Genomic DNA, 25,214 nt, shown 5'->3' on the forward strand with positions numbered 1-25,214 from the left:
AAACCTCTGGGAACCTGATGCAAAGGCAGCTTCCCTCCACATTTCTCCTCACACGTAAAGCCCTGAATTATCAGCAAAATTGCTTTGCCCAGGGCACAATTTTGTGACTTTTTCATTCTCTGAGGAACTGCTGGATGGGCCTTTTCAGAAGTTCAATCAGGTTCTCAGCAGTGGAAATGAAATTGCCCACAACTATTGAGAGTATAGCACGACACCTGTGATAAAACTGCAGCTTCTGGAAACAAAAGTGTCTCTTCTAACAAGGGGAATATTTGCACCTGCAAAGCAATGATTTCTTAAATAATGATTTATCTTTTGGGAGGAGTTATTCCCACTGTGTCTGCAGAAGGCCTGGAAGGGCAGCTGCAGCAGTAGAAAGTTCAGAGAACTGGGGGAAATTGCAGTCATGCTCTCATCTGGACTTGGTGAGGAGAAGCTTTCTCCTAAAGAGACATCTGGTGCTTGACAAAACACTTCTACTCTTTGTACGTATGTGTGATTTTCCATCGGACTTCTAAGAACACTGTAAAGCAGGCTTGGGGCAGTTGTGTCTCTACAGATGTTGTTGGACTTCAACCCCCGTCTGCTCCAGCCAGCATGGCCAATGGTCAAGCATATTGGGAGTTATATTCCAACAACATTTGGAGGGCTGCATGTTCTCCAACCCTGTTGAAAGGCATAGGCCCTGGGATACAACTCCTGGTCTGTGCTGGAGGAAGCAGTCTTCTAGGTCTCCCTGTCCCAAGTTGTGTAGGGCATTCAGTGTTAAGGTTAACAGAACCTTAAACCTGGCTTGGTAGCTGATAAGCAGCCAGTACAGATTGAATTAACATCAGCATCATCATCAGCATCATTAATATAATCACTTTATACAAAAGCAGTGAAGTGAATTCACAAGATAAAATATAAAGAGATAAAAACAACAGAAAATCAGAAAAAGAAGAAAAAGAAAAACTAAACAATACAATTATATAAATTAATAATGAAAGATGCAGGGGAGGGAGTCATTATGCGGGCAGGATTTCAGTTTCCTTTCTTTAATAGCAGTTCCATGCAGGATTCAGGACCTTGGACAGCGGTCTAAAGAGAGCCAGCTTCCCAGAGGCAATCTGAATGGCTGAGCTGTCCACGGTGCTGATTAATGCAGTCAACCACCTATATTTCTGATTCTGTTTAAAATAGCGAAGTGGGGCTGCGGTTATTATGCTAGGATTTGCCAAGAATGACTAATTATCTTTCAAAAGCGTTGGAGCCCCTGAGATCTAGCAAGAGGCAGTTCTCCTTCCTTCTGCTTTCTTGTAGAAGCACACAATGCTGGGTCCAGAATGTGATAGATCTGTTCAGCTGCTTGGAGTGCCAGGAACTGGTGCACGCATATCATGTATACACACCTCTCATTGCAGCATGCATGCATGTGTGAACTCACACTGTAGGCTTCTTACCATATATTGCATTTGCACCACATCTGCACAAGACTTTCAAACTGGAATTAGATCCATGTCCTGAGCATATCTGATTCTTATAGATTACAAGCACCTTGAACTTAATTCACAATGGTCAACAATCATTTGCAAAAATATAAAATTATGCATAACATGAGGGCAGTGGATAGGGAAATGTTCTTCTCCCCCTCTCATAATGCTAGAACGTGGATATCCAATGAAGCTAAGTGCTGGAAGATTCAAGACAGATAAAAACTATGCAGAGCATAGTTAAACTATGGAACTTGCTCCCACAGGAGGCAGTGATGGATGGCTTTAAAAGAGGATTAGACAAATTCATGGAGGACAAGGCTATCAAAAGGCTATTAGTCATGGTGGCTATGTTCCACTTCCACTGCTGGAGGCAGTATGCCTCTGAATGCCAGTTCCTGGGAACTGCAGGTGGGCAGAGTGCTCTTGCACTCAGGCCCTGCCTGCAGGTTTCCCATAGGCATCTGGGATGGATTAGATGCTGGGTGGATTAGATGGGCCAGTGGCCTCTTCTTATGTTCTCATCTCCACATGCTGAAAACATGGAAACTGAGGATTCATTTGCACCTTCAAATCAAAGAGGGACGAGGAAGCAACTCAAACCTCCTTAGGAGTGGAGGAGCCAGCTTTTTGTCTGGAACAATGCATGGGAGAAATGTGAGCAGTGAAAAGGATCAGAGAAAAGCATTATTGCTAAAAAGAGAATCCAGCAGCTGCAATTGTGACTTGAAATGTATGCATGACTGTCATTCATTCATTCATTTTTAAGCTGCTCTTAAGTCTAGCTCAGGGATGCGGGTTGCGCTGTGGGTTAAACCACAGAGCCTAGGACTTGCTGATCAGAAGGTCGGCGGTTCGAATCCCCGCGACGGGGTGAACTCCCATTGCTCGGTCCCTGCTCCTGCCAACCTAGCAGTTTGAAAGCACATCAAAGTGCAAGTAGATAAATAGGTACCGCTCTGGCGGGAAGGTAAACTGCGTTTCCGTGCACTGCTCTGGTTCGCCAGAAGCGGCTTATTCATGCTGGCCACATGACCTGGAAGCTGTATTCCGGCTCCCTCGGCCAGTAAAGCGAGATGAGCGCCGCAACCCCAGAGTCAGTCACGACTGAACCTAATGGCCAGGGGTCCCTTTACCTTAAGTCTAGCTCAGCCTTTCTCAACATTAGGTTGACTGATGTTGGACTACGACTCCTGAAACTTACCGGGAAAATAAGAAATCAAGATAACAAATCTTTTTTTTTTATAAAGGAATGGAAATTGTTTATTGAATATTTACAAATAAGCTGTAAACAGCTATGCTGCAGTTTTATAAGAGTATATATTTAAAGTGGATGAATAAATGAGCAAATTAAGTTAATTTGGATATGCAGAAAATATTGAAAATAAATTTAAGGAACTGCAGAAAGAGGGGGAAGGAAGTCGAGTTTTGAAATGTTAAAATGACTGTAAAATTATTGAAATGTATAAAACTGAAAATCATAAAAACAACTACGACTCCCATCATACCTGACTATATATGTAATAGAATTGTAGAGTTGGAAGGGACCACGAGGGTCATCTGGTCCAACCCCCTGCAATGCAGGAGTCTTTTGCCCAACAGGGGGCGTGAACTCAACCCTGAGATTAAGAGTCTCCTGTTCTACGGAGTGAGCTAATTGGTTATAAATAAAATAAAATAAAATAGAACCTACCCACTGTCTCCACACCATGCATCATTCTGTGTGGGCCCATCCTCTGCCCTCTTGCCCTTCCCTGCTTTGCTAACACCTAAACTGAAAGGCATACCCACGCAAGAAGGCAGCTCCACGTGTTCACAAAAGCGGTGCGGGGGTCTAAACCTCCCGACGAGCCCCGCCCCGTCTTGCCCTTCAGCTCCTCTACCTATCCATCCATCCATCCACCCAGCCAGCCAGCCAGCCTTGCTGGGTCGGCGCGGGCGGCGCTGGAGGGAGGCGCGCTCGCCATTGCGCATCCTCCTCTCGCTCCTCGGGCTGCTGCCTTCCTCCTCCTCCTCTCTCCTCGGCTGGCGGCGGCAGGCAGGCAGCAAAGGCTGGCGACCATGGCGCTGAGCAACTTCCTCTTCGCGCAGTGCACCTGCTACTTCCTCGCCTTCCTCTTCAGCTTCATCGTGGTGGTGCCGCTGTCGGAGAACAGCAACGACTTCCACGGCCGCTGCCTGCTCTTCACCGAGGGCATGTGGCTCAACGCCAACCTGACGGCCGAGCGGCAGCGCTTCACCGTGCAGGAGTGGGGGCCCGAGTCCGCCTGCCGATTCAGCCTCTTCGCCGGCCTCCTCTCGCTGCTGCTCGCCGCAGTGCAGGCCTGGAGGACGCTCTTCTTCCTCTGCAAAGGCCACGAGGAGTAAGTGGCGGCCGGGGAGGGAGGGAGGGGAGAGAAGGGGGAGGGAGGGAGCTGGCTTAAAAGAGCGGGAGGGGTCCTCCCTCCCGTGAAAACGGAGACTCCCCGTCGCCCACCAGATGCCTTGCGCGCCAGACTCCAGGCGAAAAGGCTCCGTGCGCATTCCTCTAGGCTTGCAGCAGGATGAGCTGGGGTCTCTATTCAGTCAGGTTACCCCCTACGCTTGCCTGTTCTGAAATAAAGCCCCTCTGGTCGGCCCCTGTGAGGACAGGATACTGGATTAGATGTGCCTTTGGCCTGATCCTGCAGGGCTCTCTTTCTTAGACTCTGGTTTTGGCTCGCGTTGGGGAAGGGTGCCCAGAACCGCAGCTCAGCATAGGGGGTTGGACTGCACACGCACACAACGACAATTTAAAACATGCACACAATAAAGGAGGATTTAATGCATACCTTTTGGAGTTGCGGAAAATGAATGCCTTTCTGAACAGACCTACTGAATATTATGTGAATATGTACAGGCTGCGATTTCCCAAAATACCCTAAAAGAGCTCCCCTATTGATACTCTATCCTGAAACCATTAATACTGATTGCTACCCCGCTAACCACAGCAGAATTGCACAAAAAATGGGAAGACACCCCCCTACCATAACAGTTTGGTTAGGGGAAACTATCTTAATGATAAAGCTTACATATGAGAGAAACACAATGCTTAATAATAAAAGAGAACAAATTTATTGAGAGGTGGGTATTTTTACATTTCTGGAATGGCAACATAAATGACATTTTTTCCTTTTAATTTAATCAACGTATTACAGAGTTTTGCTATGCTGTCCTCGCCCCTTTAACTGTAATTTCATTTCCCACTTTATTCCCCTCCCTCCTCTTTTTTTTATTTCATTTGTTTTCTTCTTATTGCAAGGATGTTTGATGTATAATGGTTTCTGATACATATCGTTACAAAATAAGGGCAATAACATTAAAACAACAACAAGCAAACACATGCACAACTGATGCTGATTATTGTTGGTGACAGCAGCTGCTTCTGTTTATGGTGCTTCTCATCCCAAGGCAGGTATGGTCCTCCAAAAGTTTTCTGCTACATTGAGTGAATCCCACCTCCTCCTGGCTCACCCACCTCCTCTGGGCCCCCCAAAGCCAATTCTGATTCTTTTTTAATCATCTCAGTAGCACAACTGGCTCTTCGAGTGGTACCCAACATGGTACCTTCCAAATTTTGGGGGCTACAGTTCCCATCATCCCTGATTGTCAGCTGTATTGGCTGGGACTGGTGAGAGCTGGACTCTTACCACTTCTTGGGGGTGGGGGGCCCACCAAATTAGCTATCTCTGAGATATTCCATTTCTATGCTTCCTTTGGAAAAGTGGGAGAGCCAGCTATTATTGCTGAGAGCCAGTGTGGAGTAGTGGTTAAAGAGATGGACTAGGACCTGGGAGACCAGGGTTCAAATCCCCACTCAGCTCTGAAGGCCACTTGATGACTTTGGGGCAGTCACTGCATCTCAGCCTAACCTACCTCACAGGACAAAATGTGAAGATAAAATGGAAAGGGGGAGGAGATTTGAACCCTGGTCTTTGGAGAAAAGGTGGGATATACATGTATAATAATAATAAATAGATTATTTATGGTGAGATCTTTTCTCTCCAAATGTCTGCAAGCAGCCAGGAGGACTTAAGAGCCCCAATCTCCATTAGGCAAATTTCTATTTTCTTAAGATCAATATGGTACCTCCCATCCCCAGTTAGTCCTAAGCAGAATGAAAACCAGAAGATAAAAAGCAGGCAACATGTTCTGTTACAGTGTCTGCGGAGCAGACAGTTCCAGAGGCTTTGGGCAAGTGATCCAAACCACAGGCTTATAATAGAATGTACCATTGATCTCCATGGTGATGTGTGCCTGCAGCACTGGTAATATTTTATACACTGCATTCAGCTGGCTTTCGAGATCTCTCTGGGGTGCTGCAATTTAGCTCAAAGTACCACAAGCTATGAAGAGGTCTTTGCCTGTCCACGTGTTCACCTGTGTAAGATGAACTGGTCAAGGCTGGTAGAATGGGCAGGGGGTGGATGATGATGAAGCTTTCCATAAACTAGATATGGTGAACTGGCTGCCTTCCTGATATTGCAGAACTTTGGCTCTCATCAGCTCCAGCTGCCATGGCCAATGTTCAGGGATGATAGGCTTTGTTGTCCAACAACATCAGGTGACCCACAAGACTTGTCTTAAACTCACAATAGGCCTGGTGGATGATTTTGTCCATGGGTGTCTAACTAGCAGATCAGAGGGAAGGCTGTCAGAATGGAAAGGTGTGGTTGCCAAATTATGGTGAGCTTCTATGGAACTTAGTTTTGGATTACTGATTTCTTATCTGCAATTTGATATGCTGCCATTTTATTCTGCGCTAGACATTATTCTCTGTCCTGTTTGGGTTTAAGCTCATAAATTAGGTTAGTTTACTTGTATTGCTTTACATAAGTGAGCTTATGATAATTCTTAATAGTTTCTTAGTACCGTAATATTCTTGTAATATTCCGGGGATGTTCAAAGTGTTTAAACTAGAAAGCCGTTCTGCAACCTGGATACAAAGGGACCACTTGCTATGGCATGAAGCTGTTTAGATTTTAAGGTCAGCCTCAAGAGGCCTTGCTCCAAGTCTATCCACCATCTGAAGAAAGGTGGAGGAAGGTAGAACATCTGCAAAACATTTCCAGCTTCTCCAAACTTTCAAAATAGGATTTGTTTTCCATATCACTGGCTATCCAGGTTGAAGAAACTGGGTTTTTTGTTTTGTTTTCTTGCCTGGCAAAGAGCAAACTGAGTGGGGTGTGTGATAGGGTTAGGGTTACTGGGCCAAGTTCAAGGTGCTGGTTTGGGTGCATATAGCTGTATACAGCTTGAGAGAGAGATACCTGAAAGATTGTCTCACCCCTTCTTTGACCAATTGATCACTGCTCTGCAGGTGAGGGCAGAGCTCTGCAGAGACCATCATATCAGGAGGTCCATTCCACACTAACTAGGAATCAGGCTTTTAGTGGTGTGGCACCTGCCCTTTGGAATACTTTCCCCATGCATATCAGACAGCTGCAGTTTCTGTTGTCCTTTTGGCACCTGGTCAGCAGACCTTTAAATTGAGATCTCTCCCAGTCTGCATCTGCAGTGGGACATTTTAAAAGTTGTTGCTTACCATCCTTGCCTACTTTGGGAAGAAGGGCAGAATATGCATTTAGTAAATAAATGAATCAATAATAGTCTCTCTCAATTTTTCCAACATTCAGTTGCATTGAATGGGCTGAATTCTACTACTATGGTGATGGAACAACCTCTCCCTACCTTGTACTGATAAATCCTCCTCTCCTACACTATGTTCACAGTCTGGGTCCATATACCCTCCCCTAATTGCTGCTTATTTGTGAAACAGAAAGCTGCTACACAATACTAAACTCTGACAAACCTCACATGTTATTTAGTGCTGATTTGTTTGCAAGTCAGAGCATGGACAAAGTATAAGCCAGCCTCCCCCAACCTAGTACTCTTCATATGGTTTGACTAATACCCCCTATTCAGCCCAGTGGTGGTGGCCTAGGCTAAAAGGAAATGTTTGAGGTCTGCCACCAAAAATACATAGGAGTGGGGAAGGAGATTGTGGGATAGGCCTCTTAAACCCAGATCTGTCAGTATCAATCTGTCAAAAGGCAAAGGAGCGCCTCGCCTGGATTTTGCTGCCTTGGCACTGAGAAAACTTTTAGCATTCCAGACATATCTGAACTGGTGCTCCGGCATTGTAAACACAGAGTTGCAGGATTCGCTCCTACAAGAGGCATCAGTTGGTGGCTACCAGTTTGGATGGCTTTGAAAGGGGATCCGACAAATTGATTTATAAAATTATAAAATGATGCATGACATGGAAAAGGTGGCTAGAGAGAAAAAAATTATCCCTCTCTCATAGCACTAGAACTTGCAGACATCCAATGAAGCTGAATGCTGGAAGAGTTAGGATAGGAAAAAAAAAAGTGCATGGACTATGGAACTCCCTGCCACAGGAGGCAGTGATGGACACTAACCTAGATGACTTTAAAAGAGGATTGCAATAATTTGTGGAGGAGAGGGTTGTTGATGTCTACTGGCTATGATGCCTATGTTAAGGTTACCAGATTTTTTCAGTGAATTCGGGGACACTCTTCAGCTTCAATGGATTTTGTATGGGGACTGATGTGTAAATCTGGGGACTGTCCCTGGGAAACGGGGACGTCTGGTAACCTTTGCCTATGTTCTCCCTCCACAGCGGGAGACAGTAACACTTCTGAATAGCAGTAGCTGGAAATCCCTAGTGGGGCAAATGCTGTTGCACTCAGGACTTCCTTGTTGCACTCAGAAGAATAACAAGAGGAGTTTGGATTTGATATCCCACTTTATCACTACCCGAAGGAGTCTCAAAGCGGCTAACATTCTCCTTTCCCTTCCTCCCCCACAACAAACACTCTGTGAGGTGAGTGAGGCTGAGAGACTTCAGAGATGTGTGACTAGCCCAAGGTCACCCAGCAGCTGCATGTGGAGGAGGGGGGAAGCGAACCCAGTTCCCCAGATTATGAGTCTACCGCTCTTAACCACTACACCACACTGGCTCTCTCACACTCAGGACTTGCCCAGAAGCACCTGGCCAGCCACTGTGAGATAAGAGGAAGCTGCACTAGTCCTAACGTTGCTTGTTGTTGTTGTTTAGTCGTTTAGTCGTGTCCGACTCTTCGTGACCCCCTGGACCAGAGCACGCCAGGCACTCCTGTCTTCCACTGCCTCCCGCAGTTTGGTTAAACTCATGCTGGTAGCTTCGAGAACACTGTCCAACCATCTCGTCCTCTGTCGTCCCCTTCTCATTGTGCTCTCCATTTTTCCTAACATCAGGGTCTTTTCCAGGGAGTCTTCTCTTCTCATGAGGTGGCCAAAGTATTGGAGCCTCAGCTTCAGGATCTGTCCTTCCAGTGAGCACTCAGGACTGGTTTCCTTCAGAATGGAGAGGTTTGATCTTCTTGCAGTCCATGGGACTCTGAAGAGTCTCCTCCAGCACCATAATTCAAAAGCATCAATTCTTTGGCGATCAGCCTTCTTTATGGTCCAGCTCTCACTTCCATACATCACTACTGGGAAAACCATAGCTTTAACTATACGGACCTTTGTTGGCAAGGTGATGTCTCTGCTTTTTAAGATGCCACTCTTTTGTTGACTATGAGGGCCACTCCATTTCTTTTACGGGATTCTTGTGCACAGTAGTAGATATGATGGTCATCCGAACTGAATTCGCCCATTCCCGTCCATTTTAGTTCACTGATGCCCAGGATGTCAATATTTATTCTTCCCATCTCATTTTTGACCACATCCAACTTACCCAGGTTCATGGTTCTTACATTCCAGGTTCCTATGCAATATTTTTCTTTGCAACATTGGACTTTCCTTTCACTTCCAGGCATATCCGCAACTGAGCGTCTTTTCGGCTTTGGCTCAGCCGCTTCATCAGCTCTGGATCTACTTGTACTTGTCCTCCGCTCTTCCCCAGTAGCATGTTGGACGCCTTCCGACCTGAGGGGCTCATCTTCCAGTGTCATAACTTTTATATGCCTGTTGTCTTTGTCCATGGAGTTTTCTTGGCAGGGATACTGGAGTAGCTTGCCAGTTCCTGCTCCAGGTGGATCACGTTTGGTTACTTTGCTTTGGTAAAAGTTGCTTACGAGTTATAATTCCCTTTTCTTCTCTCCTCCCCACCTCCCACTTTCCCCTCGTAGCTCTTTCTTTTACGCCTTCCTGAATCTGCTCATCAGCGCTTTTGTGGTTTTCGTCATCTTCATCGCCAGCACGATCGTAAGCGTTGGCTTTAACATGTGGTGCGACGCCATCACCGAAAAAGGAAGCATGCCCAACAGGTGAGTGTGCCAGGGAAGGGTCCTTCCCATTGATGCATGCGCGCCGATAGACGGGAAGCAATAAGCGAAGGGCAGGTATGGAAGCAAGGGAAATAGGCAAAAAGAGGTGTGAGCTGGAAATAATCTCCTAACGGTACGATGGGTAGCTACAGCGAGGCCAACGGAAGAAGAAATTGCCCCTTCTTTGGCTTACGTTGTCAGCTGCAACACAGGACAGAGATCCGGTGCCTTTAAGAATTATCTAGCAGCATTGCAATGGGAGAAGTTAACTTCCCCCTTTTCTGTGATTTGAGAGTAAAAAAGAAGACTACTGGAGGCCAGTCCTGTATTGAATATGGCAGTTTGGACCTTGAAACTGCAGCACCCTTTGTCAAACAAAGCAAGATATGGAAGGAGGAGAAGGAAGAATGGTTAAGCACTTCCATACCACACGGGAAGTAAAAATTTGGATGTGCAGAGCATTTGATTACTACTATTATATTCCTTGTCCCTCAAAATCCAGGACGTGATGTGTATCCTAAAAGATTTAAGCTAATTTAGGGATGGGGAACCTCAGGCAAGGGGATCCTAGGCTTTTCTATGTGGCCCTTGGAACTGTCCTCAGACCACACCACTCCATAGCCATGTCCCCGCATCTCCAGCTCACAGCCCTCACCCAGCCCTTCTCTCCACTCTCCTTGAGTGGTTTTGCTTGGCTAGAATGTGCTGTTGAACCCCAATAGCGTTTTTTGCTGGAGGATAGAGAGGGATGGTGGAGGTGAGGGAGGGACCCGTGAGTGTGCTTATAAAGTAGCCTATGAAGGTGAATTTCACGCTTGTTACCCCATGCATTTTCTCTTCTGGCCCCGCCCATCACAGACCCATGACTTCCAGAAGGTTGCATGTGGCCCCCAAATTGAAGAAAGGTTCTTCGCCCCTGAGCTAGTACTAGCCTATCTAAAAATCTGAAATATACGCACCTATCCTATTCTGGATAAATGAAAATGGGACATAATTTGCTTCATAGTAAAGGGAAGTAATCCACATCAACATGGTTGGGTGGGGAAAATGCTGTTGTTCCTTTGCACAACTGAATTAGCTTGCAAGGGATGGGGGTGGGGGTTGATTTTCAGAAGCAACTAGGAATGTGCGTTTAAAATGCTTCCAGGCTGCAATTTAAATTTATTACTGTTGTAGAGTATGAAAGCCCAGCAATATTGCACAATTGAGAAATTATCCAGCGTATTGAACCACTCTGCATGTTTGGTACTAGAAATATTTTTATTGAGAGTCTAAGTTTCTTTCCCTTCATGTGTTTTTTTTAAATAAAAAAAAATTCCACTTGCTCATAAAGTAGAAGATAAAATGGTGACATTTTATGTCATATGATACAGATAAACTGCATTGCTAAAGCATTTACTTTGTTTCACCTTGTCATATGTTGTAAAATGGCATTAGTGAATGTTCTGTTTAGGGCTGCAACGGTTATTCGAATATTCCATTAAAAGGGGAGGTTTTTTTGAAAACAAAAAAATCTCTGGACTAATAGAATATTCGGATAAGCATCCAAGATGGCTGACAACACTGGAAAGGAAGGAGAGAAAAAGAGAGAGAGAGACAGACAGAGAAAGAAAGAGAAGAGGCCTTCTGAAACCTCAGAACCCCGGGGAATTGTTCACAGCACCAAGTAGAAATCCAAGTTACCTGTAAACAAACCAACCCAAAACCACCCGTAGGCAGACTCTATCTGACCAACTCTTTGCTCTGGAGCATCTGAAACAAACAAAACAAAAACCACACACACATGCAAACACCCCTTTCTTCTGAAGTCTTCTCTGGTGATGTCAAAAGGTAATGGAGGCTCATAACTCAGTTTCATTGTGGGGTGATGCCAAAGTGGGGATTGTCTGTGTGGGTGGTTGTGTCGGTGGGGCAAAATAGAAGAGCTTAAGGCTTTTCAAATGCTGGTTTTAGGTAAGATGGAGGACTTCCCCTGCACATTTTTGCTTCATTTGCATTGCATGTTTTTTTGTTTCTCATCCCCAGTAGTCATTGTCAGTCTGGGGCCCCCCACCACTGTTTCTCTTTGTGTGTGTGTGTTTTTTTTAATGTATGGTGCTTATGGATCTAAAGGTCTCCTCCAGTTTGGCATGATGATTCTTGAACTCAAGGATAGTTCATAAACTCTGTGTTGGGATACCATCGGACAAGATGGTGGACTCAACCTTTCAAAACTGCAATGTAACCCGATTTTGCACAATGGTTCCTGAACTCAAGAAGCCAATCGCCACCAAATTTGGCCTGATGGTTCATGAGATCAAGGAGGAGGTACGAGGTAGGTTAGGCTGAGAGAATCTTGACGGGCCAAAGTTCACTTCATGAGCTTCATGGCTGAGCAGGAATTTGAACCTGATTCTCCCAAGTCATAGTCAAAGCTCTAACCACTACACCACACTGACCAGAGGTCAATTCAGTCTGATACAAGAAGGTTCTTCTTACATTCTTATGCCAAGGCTGGTATGTTGTGCTAATTGTGGCTGTAAACTCCCTTGTGTATCCATTTCACAATTATGCTGGTCTCCTATTATTATTATTATTATTTTATGATTCCATTGAAAGGTCCTGCCAGATTAGAGACCCAATTTAGTTTCAGAATGCAGACATGGATGAAACATTCATACAGCTTCTCTCCTTCTCTTAATCTGCAGGAAATTGATCAAAGTGGGAATAGTTGGCAAAGTATTTGAAGGGACGTTGACATTTTGGCCTTTGCTCCATTATTTCTGGTTGAGATCAAACTGCAATAAACTCTGACTGGTTCAGTGGCATGTGCTGAGAGACAGAGGATGCAATATGAAGGTTTATCTGTGTTTCAAGGATAGCAGGATGATTGTTTTATAATGAAGATGTTGTCATCCAGTTGTTATATATGGCAGTGGGCTATTGCTTCTTGGGAACAGAGCTTTATTGGACAGGATTTAGAGGTCTGTTTCAGCTGGAGCTCAGAAAAGGTCATTTGGAATTGCTGAAATGATTTTCATTTCTTCCCCTCCCCCTCATCCAAAATGTCTTCTCCCTCTAGCTGTGAAGAATTACAGGATATAGATCTTGAGCTGAATTTAGAAAACTCAGCATTCTATGACCAGTTTGCCATCACACAGGTAAGTCAAGTGATCTCCGCCAAGGTCTCTTTGTTTGTCCATAGAGCTGATAAGTTGCAGCTCTGGAAATGAATACTGATTATTGGCTGTAATAAAGAGATTGATTGATTGATTGATCGATCTCTGGAAAAGGTTCTCAGTGTCATCTTGTCTTCTCTGGGAATCAAAAGTAGCATCCCTGATGAGGATGGGGTAGAAATTCAATTCAGTATGCATTTAAAGGAGGATCTATCAAAATCACACTTTCTGGGGCAACGTGCGAAGCAAAAGATGGTCAGCCTTCAGATAAATTTGCATTGATCTGAACTTTGCAGATCTGAAATTTGAAACCAGCCATTGTTTTCAAAAATGCATGTATTAGGAGAAAGGTCACCCAGTGAGCTTCATGGCCAGGTGGGGATTTGAATTCTGCCCATCCAGGTCCAACACTCTAGCCACTACACCACACTGCCTCTCAGTTGGAGTTGGAGTCAAATACCACCTGGAAGGCACCATGTTGGCCACCTCTGTATAATTCAGTCAAAAACTTCCCAGTATAAACAGACGTGCATGTACAGTGGTACCTTGGTTTACAAACTTAATCCGTTCTTAAACCAAAGCGTTCTTAAACCAAGGCATGCTTTCCCACAGTAGCAGGGGACTCAATTTACAAATGGAACACACTCCAAAGGAAGTGAAACATGTTCTTATTCCAAGGCAAAGTTCACAAACCAAAACACCTACTTCTGGGTTTGCAGCGTTCTTAATCCAAGTTGTTCATAAACTAAGCTGTTCTTAAACCAAGGTACCACTGTAAATAAATTGGTATTAGGAATTGCTTGACCTTGTTACACTCTCTCTCTCTCTCTCTCTCTCTCTCTAGTTTGGCCTTTGGGCTGCCTGGCTCACTTGGCTCGGAATTACCATTTTGGCCTTTTTGAAAGTTTACCATAACTACCGGCAGGAGGACCTTGTGGAAAGCCTGATTCATGAGAAGGAGCTCTTGCTAGGAAGATCCTCATCACGAACTTCTTTCCAGGAGGAGAAAAGTGGCATGATCTAACAGGCAGATAAGCCAGTCTACCCAGCAGGTTGTAGGGGTTTTTAAAAAATAAAAATAATTATAATAATTTGGCAGTTTTAGGTGGAGTTCAAGAAAATGGTACTGGTTTTAAGAAAGGAAAGTGAATCTGGATTCCGTTAAGGAGATAGTGTCTGTATGTAGATGCATTCTCATTAGCACTGACACATAGGACTGGTTCACACAGGCACGTCCATTACTCTCTCATCAGCTGGCCTTGAGGAATCTCAGCCAAATGTACAAACTCACTTGAAAAGAATTGGGTTATATTGAAGGTCCAACCCTGGGGATTCATTTATGATGGCCCATTCACACACATGCAAACCATCCTTTGATGCTGCAGTTGCCATGTGATGGCTATGCCTGCATGAACCAATCCGTAGACAGCAAGCTGTGTGCCTCTACTTTGAAATAGATTTTCTTTCTTGGCTGTCATGTTCCTTCTCCAGATGTTTGACGAGATAAGCCTGAGTCATATACTCCTCCACTCCATCACAAATATAATGTCATGCATGATGTGGGCACTCAACGCTGATGTCCAGTTACACTGGATGCCCAGTTATTCTTCCCCCTCAAAGAGGAGGAACGAGGGTGAGAATTATCCAAACTGAGCGCCCATGGGATTAGGGAATCTGTATTTAGTGCCTGCATTGTATGTGTGATGTTATCTTTTTGTTGAGTTTCTCCTCTCCCACCTGACGGCTCTTTCTGATCCAGTGAGTGGATGGTCTGCTGTTTGCAACACTTGCAAACTCATGCTCAAAATGTACCTCTAAAGAACTGTTGTGTGACTCAGACAGTATCTCTGGGTGTGACCACCAGTGCTATCTTTTGGTAGACCCACTAAATAAGCCTTAGATCAGTGTCCTCTCTGCGCATTGATGCTCCCTTGTTGTGCGTGCCAAGTGGCCCAGCCATGTGCCCTTGAATGAAGAGTGCAACTGAGTCTTCGTACATACTGCTGTACAGTCGTATCTTGGTTCTCAAATGTCATCCATTCTGGAAGTCCGTTCAACTTCCAAAAACATTTGAGAACCAAGGCACAGCTTCTGATTGGCTACAGGAGCTTCCTGCACTCAATCGGAAACTGCATCGGACATTCGACTTCCAAAAAACGTTTGCAAACCAGAACACTCACTTCTAGGTTTGCGACATTCAGGAGCCAAAACGTACGAGTACCAAGGCGTTCGAGAACCAAGGTATGACTGTACATGCAAAAGCTTCCTTGAAATCCAAATGCCCTGATTCTGCAGAGTTCTGGTTTACATGGAAGCCTTCTTGCATGCAACTGAAGGCACAGAAACTCATTAGAGGCAGTCACACTCTTTTGGCAAAGACTAGTGGGCAGAGTTACTTGTTATCACTCCCCTGTTGATAAACACAGGAGCATTAATGCCCAAGCAGGACTTCTTGGATCCTTGGCACAAGATCCATTCAAATGCAGAGGGGTTGTGTATGAGTTTTGCCTAGAAGACTTAAAAACCCTATGTTCTATCTACCTAGTGTCTGGCATCTGTGGGTCAAATCACAGAACTTTCATACACTGGGGAAGGGAGGGTTTTTGTAAATTCAGCCATGATGCACAGGATTTATCAGCCAGCTGTTTAGATGTGACCATTGTGGTCCTGTGTTGAAAGTGTGTTGCATTGGGTCATATGCACATAATATAGGCCCTGGGAACAGGCATGGTGATGATTTCAAAGTGTATTACAAGATACACAAACCCAAGCTTTTTTTAAGTATCAGCATCATCTTACTGGTGACGCTGTGGGTAAAACCTCAGCGCCTAGGACTTGCCGATCGCATGGTCGGCGGTTCGAATCCCTGCAGCGGGGTGCGCTCCCATCGTTCGGTCCCAGCGCCTGCCAACCTAGCAGTTCGAAAGCACCCCCGGGTGCAAGTAGATAAATAGGGACCGCTTACCAGCGGGAAGGTAAACGGCATTCTGTGTGCTGCGCTGGCTCGCCAGATGCAGCTTGTCACGCTGGCCACGTGACCTGGAAGTGTCTGCGGACAGCGCTGGCTCCTGGCCTATAGAGTGAGATGAGCGCACAACCCTAGAGACTGGCAAGACTGGCCCGTACGGGCAGGGGTACCTTTACCTTTTTATGTTTGAACAGAAACTCAAAAGCTTGCAGCAATGAGTATTGCTTATGGCAAACCAGATACTGGTTCTTTTATGGTTATTGCCCTGTGTGAAATAGGTACATAAGTGCCACATTTACTGAAGCAAAGTTGCACATTCATGAATGAATGGAAGAATTCCAGATTGGAGTTCCTGATTCCGAAATGTTGAAAACCAAGGGGTTAAAAACCATGAGTATTTATGCAAAGTTTGAGGTGCCCCCTTCAAAAAACCTTGAATCACCGCTTTAAAAAGATTTTTAAAAATCCGAAGCATCATTTTACCAAATTTAATTTGTTGCAAACAGCAGCCAAGCTGAAAATCTGCAGATTGGAGTTTTGCTTTTAAATTTGTTTCAGTTCCATTAAAAAAAAATCTGCTCCTGGATTCAGCTGAAAAGATACGGAGCAGCATGGCTTGTTGGACACTTGTGTAGATTATGATAAAGATGTGTATTTGGAATGGGGTGGGAGGGGAAACTCATTGCATTATATTAGCCGCTCTCTGTAGATCTTCCCAGGAGATTTTGGAGGGCACTTTTGCTTAGCTTCGAGGTTGGCATGCAAAATATATTATTATTGCTTAGTAAAATGTAGTGAAATGGGCTATAGGTAACAGCTTGCCTTGTACAGCGATTGATATATAATGCTTGCTTCTTCATATATACAAGTAGAATCTTAATGACATATTCTAATGTAGTAATGTTCACCTGTAATGTTGCCTTCATACAGTATGTGGAATTATTCCAAGATACAAAGTGCAGTTATCTACGTGCATAACACAAACAACTACTTAGGCAGGCTGTTTGTGGTTGAATTGGGGCACTCTCCCCCTTTAAGCAAACTGCTTGAGATGGAAGTTGCACTTCGGAATTATGGGATTAGGATTGGATTCAGGATATGTTTTCAGGATCAGGCAGACTCAATGAGGTTTATCACTAACCAAAGCTTGATACTTTGGTCATTGCTGTCATCTGCTCTTATGGGTAAGTGGGGTGGTGGAATAAAGTAATGCATTAATTACCCACCCTTTAACCTAAGGTCCAAGGGTTGCAGCGATGGGAACCGCAGTTATAAAACAAATAAAACTGTTACAACTACAGAATCGTAGAATTGGAAGGGACCTCAAGGGCCATCTAGTCTAACTCCCTGCAGTGCGGGAATCACAGCTAAAGAATTGGTAAGAGGATATAGAATTATATTTAATCCTCTAGAGCAGTGTTTCCCAACCTTGGGTCTCCAGCTGTTTTTGGACTACAGTTCCCATCATCCTTGACCACTGGTCTTGCTAGCTAGGGATGATGGGAGTTGTAGTCCAAAAACAGCTGGAGACCCAAGGTTGGGAAACACTGCTCTAGAGACCCACATGTGTGGGGTAGCAGCAAAGGAAAAATGGCTGCAAGGCTGTTTTCAAAGAGTCCCAGTAGCAGAGTTCAGTTTGGCAGTTTAGTGAAGGTTGATTAGCATCCATCTGTCTTCGGGGGTTAAGTCAGACCCCTGGAGAATTACAGCGCCTGCTGTGTGACTGCAGGGACCAGTGTGGGAGAGACATGTTTTCTTGCAGCTGGAACAGATGAAGGCATTCAGTTTTGCTGTTACAGATTCACCATGGCGTTCCTTATTTCTGCACACCTCTTACCTGTAATTCCTCCTCTGGTCACATTATTTATATATTACGATAACTTTGATCTTGCAAATAACCCCCACTTTCCTTCTGCATTAACTGTCTGACAGGCTGATAGTTTAATTAGGTTTGCAAAATCCAAAGACATCAGGCCCCCTCGCCCCTGCTGCAAAATAATAATAATAATAATAATAATAATAATAATAATAATGCACTCAACAATGGGGAAAGTCTGTATTTCCCCATGATCTCCAGGATTTAAGAGCTATTACCTTTTATAAGCCATGGGGGCCACTTCCACAAGGCCTCCCAAATGCCAAAAAATAATTCTGCTCCTTTTTTATAATGTCTTCTGTAGTGTTTACTTATGTATTTTATTCTGTGCTCTCCTTTCTCCTAGCACAGGATTCAAGGCAACCCACAACATGCATTAACAACAGATACAGCTAAAACATCCACCCACACCCAGTTTCACAGCCTGCAAAGTGCTTGATTGTTCTTCCATTGTAGATTTTCAGACCCAATGCTTATCTTTCTTTCCAAACCAAAGAACTCATTGTGTAGAGCCTTGATTCTCTCTCTCAATCTGCACCATCATTTTTGTTTGTTTCTGCTCCCTGCAGATGGATACAATCAGCAAACTGTTTTCTCACTAGCCATGAGTCTTGGCTTGCGTTTCCTCTGATACACAGAAACAGAGCCAGCCCATCTTGAGGCAAAGGGCAAGATGGCATCCTCCCTTTTTCCTATATAACAGAAGATGCCTGGAGTGGCAGCTGATTCTTGCTTCAGTACTGCCTGAGGGTAGCCCCTGTTGCCTTCCAGCATTCTCTGCTGGAGGTGGTTTGTCCACTCTTCCTAATGGTAGGGCTGTTTTTACTTAATTGAAAAGGTAACGGATGTGGGTGGCGCTGTGGTCCAAACCACTGAGCTTCTTGGGCATGCTGATTGAAAGGTCGGTGGTTCGAATCTGCATAACGGGATGATCACCTGTTGCTCTGTTCCAGCTTCTGCCAACCTAGCAGTTTTAAAGCATACCAGTGCAAGTAGATAAATAGGTACCGCTGCGACAGGAAGGTAAACCACGTTTCTGTGCACTCTGGCATTTGTCATGGTCCTCCATGTGCCAGTAGCAGTTTAGTCATGCTGACCACATGACCAGGAAAGCTGTCTGTGGACAAATGCTGGCTCCCTCAGCTTGAAAAGCGAGATGAGCGCCGCACCCCAAAGTCACATTTGACTGGACTTAACCATCCAGGGGTCCTTTTACTTACTTAATTGAGCAGTGGAACTAGGCTTGCCATGGAATTCCATGTCTAGCAGAAGGTGGGGTCTGCTTGGCGCCATGTTTGTGGAAGTAGGATACTGAGGAGTCCATACACAGGGTTGCCATACGTTCTCTTTTTCAAGGACATGTCCTGTTTCTCAGGGGTAGAATTTCTGTCCTGGCAGATTTTTTTAATTTGCCAAAATGTCCTTGTTTTTCCCCTTTGGTATCCAGAGAGCATGCATGCATTCAGGAACTGCCGTTCCAGGAGTGTCAAAATTGGACAAGAGATAATTCAGACATGCATGTTTGGTTATTCTCAGCCCGGGTTCGGCTGTGGAGGGCAGGATATAAATAAATTTTATTTTTACTTTTTTAATTATTCCTTTACTTATTTGCAACAGCTGAAAATAAACTTTTATGGGAAAGAAACAAACTTTCTTTCCCATAAAAGAAAAATAAATCAAGGCAGCAAACAAGGCGATAGGAGATTACAATGATACCAAACAATAACATGCATGCAATTAGGCTAAAACAACAATAAAACTCAAAGTCAGTATGCTGGAGGAAGAACCTGTTTGCCCAAGGGAGTGCTGTCATGAGGCTGAACTTCCTTTCTTGTCAACATCAGAAAGCCCCCATCCTGTGGCTCACCTACCTTAATATGGAGGGGGAACAGGGTCTTAGAAGATTATCTCAATAAGTGAGCTGAGAGCCAACATGAAACAGTGGTTAGAGTTTCTAGGCTGAGCCCATAGGGTCATAAAAGGGATCCTGCAGGATCAAACCATAGGGCTATGTAGGCCAGCATCTTCTCTCTCGCACCTCCTTCCCCATCCCACCCCAGGCATTGGCAAATGTGTCCTCTCTTTTGCTCTTCAACATATGGCAATCTTACCCATGCACCCTATGCTGCCTGAGTAGAACTCTCAAAAACTCCGAAAACAGGGCCACCCATCAAGGCAACTTTAAGGGCATGGAAGATGTCACCTTCTATCTGCAAGTGTGCAGCCACCATGTTTATGCCATTTCCAGTGAGAAAGCAAAAGCCTTTGCTTGTCAGTGTTTACATTTTGATGTCAGATGTGAGAGTTTCGAAATGTAGCTTTAAAGCAGAAACGTAATCTGAGATTTTCAGATTTCTTTCCTTCAGCCCAGCTCCACAATTTAATGTTCTGTTGAGTTGAAGATGCTGCAGAGGAGCCAAACAGATGGAACCCTGGACCTTTTGTGTGCATAACACATTCCTTACCACTCAGCTCAACCTTCCTTTCTTGCAATGACCAGTAGTGAAAAAGCAAATTCAGTGTACATTTAATGATAACTTTCTACTGGTAGATGTTTGAACTCTTATTGTATATTTGTGTACATAAAGGAGGGGATGAATGCTTCTGTTTTTGAATCGATGCCCTGTGATGTGTATGTTTGTGTGTGCATTCCCTAGCCCAAACTTCAACTTTTTCTGGATTCAGGAGCAAAGCACCAAACAAGGCATAATGTCAGGTGGTCCACAAGTGGTTTTAAGAAAGATCTCTTAAGTCACCTTCTGGGAGAGGGGCTCAAAATGCAGTTGTGTGTATGCATCACATCCACCAACTTTTATGACCTAAGATTTAGAACCTGACCTTCTGAACAGATTTACTATTGCACAATGCATAACTGTCAAATTCAAAATAGTTAAGAAATTGGGACTGGAATAGGTTGCGCTCATTTCAGAGCTTGTTATCACGATGCTATTTGAGTATTTGCACTCACAATCTGCATTGTCTTTTTTTTGGTGTATAGTTGGGCATGGAATGTATGCAAAGTGCAGGGAAAACATTGAGCTTGGAAATGCAAAGTGCTGCTTGTTTTATGCAAAACTGAATAGGGAGTAGGTTTTTTTTTTTTAAAGATGTACCCCAAACCCCCATTGATGACCTTCTGCTGTAATACTTTGTATACATCAAGTAAATCTGAGATTGCAAGGCCCATTCTCCTTGTTTGAACCAATGATTGAGTTTCCATTGTTTTTGGTGGGGACAAGGTTGCCTAAAACAGGAAATTATTGTTTTATATCAATTGTTTGCCCACCACCCCTTCTGGAGAGCGTATTGGGCTTCTGATCTGGTGCCATATAAAAATAAATTGTCTGAAAATTTAATGCGTTTTGGTGTTTTATTTAAACACAATCAGAATAATTAGATTTTTTAGCACAAGACGTATGAAGCAACTGATGATTGGGAACTAAATAGTGTGCCTCCCTTATAAGCTACACGAGTCTTGCTGGCAAGTATTGTGCAGATCTAGGAATCTAACAAGGATATAATTCTTTTTGTTTTTTAAAGAAAATAAAACCTTTTCTTGTGTGTCTAACCTCATTTTTCAGATTTTTTCTTGCACAGTTCTATAGAAGCTGGGAGGGCTTCTCCCCATTTTCATTTTCCAGCTGCTGACATGTATTAAACGGCAGCTAAAATAAACTCCTTTTCATGTATATATTTTTTATTTTTTGCTATGTAAACAAGAACTGTTTGTCGCAGCGGGGATAATGCCTGAATACGAAGAGAAGTCAAATATGGTTCACGTAATCGGTGCAGGCAGGTGGTCTCAATTATGGTGCAGAATCCACACCGGGAAGAACATTGCCTACGTCGACCTTTAATGCACTCATACAAGTGGGTCAGTGTGTATTTTAAAAGGTTCCCAGCAATGCCTCATCCATTAATGCCATCCTCTAAGGCAGGTGTTATAAATATGGTCAGAATAATTCCTTTTAATGCTCTCCATATTTTATTTTAATTTTTGCGGGGGATGTTTCTATCTGAAAACAAAAATGGTAACCTGCAAATTAGTTTCTGTCTTCAGTCAATGCCTGTTCAACACTTTTTCATCTGCCATGTAATGTTCCTTCTGCACTTGCAACGAATCAACCCTTCGGTGTGGTAGCAACCATAAGGACGTAAGTGGAGTTTGTTGCATTAGACCAATGGCCCTCAGTCTAGCATGTGCAAAAGAAAAAGTGTCCCAAAGTGCCAAAATTCTGACACGCGTTTTCCACACAAAAGGTGGTAAACATATACCATTAGTCCTGGAAGTGCTCCAAGCTAAACCCCTAGCACAGTTATTATCTGGGGTTCAGATTTGGACAGGCACTCACTTTGGATCTACGGAAGCTGTCCAATCAAAGTTCTTAAGGCAAATTTTCTCTGTACCACCCTGTGTTCCAAACGCATCATTGTGCCTAGAGGCTAATCTTTCCTCGGTAGAATTATGGATCTGGTGTAGAACACTTAACTATTGGCTTTGCCTAAATGCAAACCCCCCTCCCCACGTCTAATAACTCTACTGCTGCAAGATTGTCACAAGAGCGCCTGGACTAAAATTGTCTACCAAAAACTTCACTCTTGTGGTTTATCACCACAACAGCTACTCACTTTGGGTTTTAGTAAAGCAAACAGTCTAATTTGTCAGTGCATAGATGATATCGAGCGTCAGAACAACTTGGCCACAATAAGGAAATTTTGCCCACGGTTTGACTATTTTCTACCTTCCCATCTCTGGCACTCTATCTGCATAACCTAGCAATTCTAAAACATAGACGTGCTTTTACTCTTGCAAGATTGAATATATTGCCCTTGGCTGTACTCAAGGGATGATTCCAACAGATTCCACACAAAAAACACTTATGCCCCTGTGGAGATGGCAGTACCAAATTGGTGGCACATGCCCTTCTGGCTTGCCCTCTTTATAAAGGCTTGAGGAATGAGATCTCTCTTTTATTGACCATTCTGGGTCGCCCAACCACTGCCACAGTGTCCTTCCTTTTGGCAGATCAAGATGAGCAGGTGACAGCAAAGGTTGCAAGGTTTTTAGCTGGGGCAATCAGAATAAGATCCACTATTTGACTATTGATTCAAAACCCTAAAATGTATTTTATATAATTCACTTTTTATTTGTATTCTTTGTATATCGTATAGTTGTTTTATTGCTATGGCCGATGGCTGATGCAAATAAAGATTCCTTCCTTCCTTCCTTCCTTCCTTCCTTCCTTCCTTCCTTCCTTCCTTCCTTCCTGTTCTCATAGTGGCCAACCAGATAATAGAGTTATAAGACTATACAGTTGGAAGGGATCATCTGGTCCAACCCCCTGCAGTGCAGATACTGGTGGGAAACCAGCAAGCAGGATTCAAGTTCTCTCCCATCCTGTGGTTTAATTCCTGCCGCTGACTGTGGAGCCAAAGCGTTGCCATTCCAGCTAGTGGTCATCAATAGCCTTGTCCTCCATGAATTTGCCAAAATCTCTTTTAAAGCTAAAAATTCCTTCTAGTAGCACCTTAAAGACCAACTAAGTTAGTTCTAGGTATGAGCTTTCGTGTGCATGCACACTTCTTCAGATACACTGAAACAGAAGTCACCAGACCCTTCTATATAGTGAGAAGGTGGGGAGGGGTATTACTCAGAAGGGTGGTGGGAATGGGTGATTGGCAGATAGCTGTGATGAGCCTGTTGACGACTCTTAACGACTGCAATAGGTCTTACAGGAAAAAGCAAGGGGTGAGAAGGTGAAAAATGGCTTTGTCATGTATAATGAGATAAGAATCCAATGTCTTTGTTCAGACCAGGTCTCTCCATGGTTTTAAGTCTGGTAATAAGTTGCAATTCAGCAGCTTCTCTTTCCAGTCTATTTCTGAAATTCCTTTGTAATAGAACAGCTACTTTGAGATCTTGTATAGAATGTCCTGGGAGATTGAAGTGTTCTCCTACTGGTTTCTCTGTCTTGTGATTCCTGATGTCAGATTTATGTCCGTTTATCCTTTGGCGTAAGGTTTGGCCTGTTTGTCCAATATAGAGAGCTGAAGCTCTCATCACCGACTCCTGTGGCTGTGAGTTCCACAGTTTTAACTATCCACTTTCTCAATGCCACACATAATCTTAGAAAGTTTCTAACCTGATCAGAGGCTGGTCCATTAGGGCAAATAGGGCAGTGGCCCACTGGCTTCATTCTGCCCTCAGCCAACCCATTCTTCGTCTTTGGCGATGATTCGTAGCCCAGTAAGATTCTCTTCCATAAACACAGTTTTAACAATGAGTCCGTAAGTGACTGTGGAGGCCAATTCTGGATCCACACGTCCTTCCATAGTGGGGACATAGGTTTCCAGGCAGGAGTTGATCACAGTGTGGATTTGCCAAACATGCCTTTCTCTTAGCATGTTTCTCCCTTGCGTCCTGAGTTCGAGTGTCTTCAAAGCCCACGACACCTTTGGTAAAGGCTCTTCTCCAATTGGAGTGCTCGCAGGCGTTTCCCAATTGTTGGTGTTTATACAGTGGTACCTCGGGTTACATACGCTTCAGGTTACATATGCTTCAGGTTACAGACTCTGCTAACCCAGAAATAATGCTTCAGGTTAAGATCTTTGCTTCAGGATGAGAACAGAAATCGTGTTACGGTGGCGCGGCAGCAGCAGGAGGCCCCATTAGCTAAAGTGGTGCTTCAGGTTAAGAACAGTTTCAGGTTAAGAACGGACCTCCGGAACGAATTAAGTACTTAACCCGAGGTACCACTGTACTACATTTTTTAAAAATTGCCTCGAGACAGTCTTTAAACCTCTTTTGTTGACCACCAGCATTACGCTTTCCATTTTTAAGTTCGGAACAGAGTAGTTGCTTTGGAAGACTCCTGTGGGTGTGAGTTCCACAGTTTTAACTATTCACTATCTCAATGCCACGCATAATCGTAGAAAGCTTCTATCCTGACTTTTCAGCAGAGGCTGATTGATTAAGGCAAATAGGGCAGTGGCTTCATTCTGCCCTCAGCCAACCCATAACTGTCTCCTGTTGGGGTGATGTCAGTGACTCCCGGCTGGTTGCCCAGGAAAGTATGAAGACAAGGGAAAGTTTCTTACAGTCCTTTTTTATTTCAAACTTTACACAGAGAGGCTATAGAACCCAGCTTCTTGGATAAGGGCATTGTCCCGAGTCTCTCCCATCCCTCATTCATCATCATCATCATCTCCTCTATGGGTGCTGCTAAGGGCCCTCTGTCTTTGAGCTCTTTGCTCTCCTACTTTTAAGGCTCGCCGGGTTCTGGGAGATAGAGGTTCTGGAATGCTTTCTACTGACAACATGTCAGCCAAATGTTGCTCTGGCTCTCCCATGGTTTCCCAACTTTACCCACCATCTGCCTCTGAGCTGTGACCTCCCTCAAACCCCTGTTGTCAGTCTAGACTGTCTTCCTTCTCCCCCTCCCTGGAAGG

The 25,214-nt window shown here is 44.2% G+C and overlaps 1 protein-coding gene and 1 long non-coding RNA gene across 2 annotated transcripts; one reads left to right on the forward strand and one right to left on the reverse strand.

Annotated features, from left to right (window-relative positions):
• The first annotated feature begins 3,441 nt into the window (after positions 1-3,441).
• TMEM179 (transmembrane protein 179) lies at positions 3,442-14,012 on the forward strand. Its single transcript, XM_081866272.1, has 4 exons — positions 3,442-3,835; positions 9,626-9,763; positions 12,825-12,903; positions 13,766-14,012. Exons 1-4 carry the CDS (start codon positions 3,534-3,536, stop codon positions 13,943-13,945), a joined length of 699 nt encoding a protein of 232 aa, XP_081722398.1. The 5' UTR covers positions 3,442-3,533; the 3' UTR covers positions 13,946-14,012.
• Positions 14,013-16,362: 2,350 nt separating this feature from the next.
• LOC309344901 lies at positions 16,363-19,356 on the reverse strand. Its single transcript, XR_014157928.1, has 2 exons — positions 17,450-19,356; positions 16,363-17,297 (listed from the first exon to the last, which is right to left on the reverse strand). It is a non-coding gene; the product is annotated as an uncharacterized lncRNA (long non-coding RNA).
• Between the last annotated feature and the right edge of the window lie 5,858 nt (positions 19,357-25,214).

This window comes from Podarcis erhardii, assembly GCF_964252035.2.
Source record: "Podarcis erhardii genome assembly, chromosome: 1".
NCBI classification, from domain to species: Eukaryota; Metazoa; Chordata; class Lepidosauria; order Squamata; family Lacertidae; genus Podarcis; species Podarcis erhardii.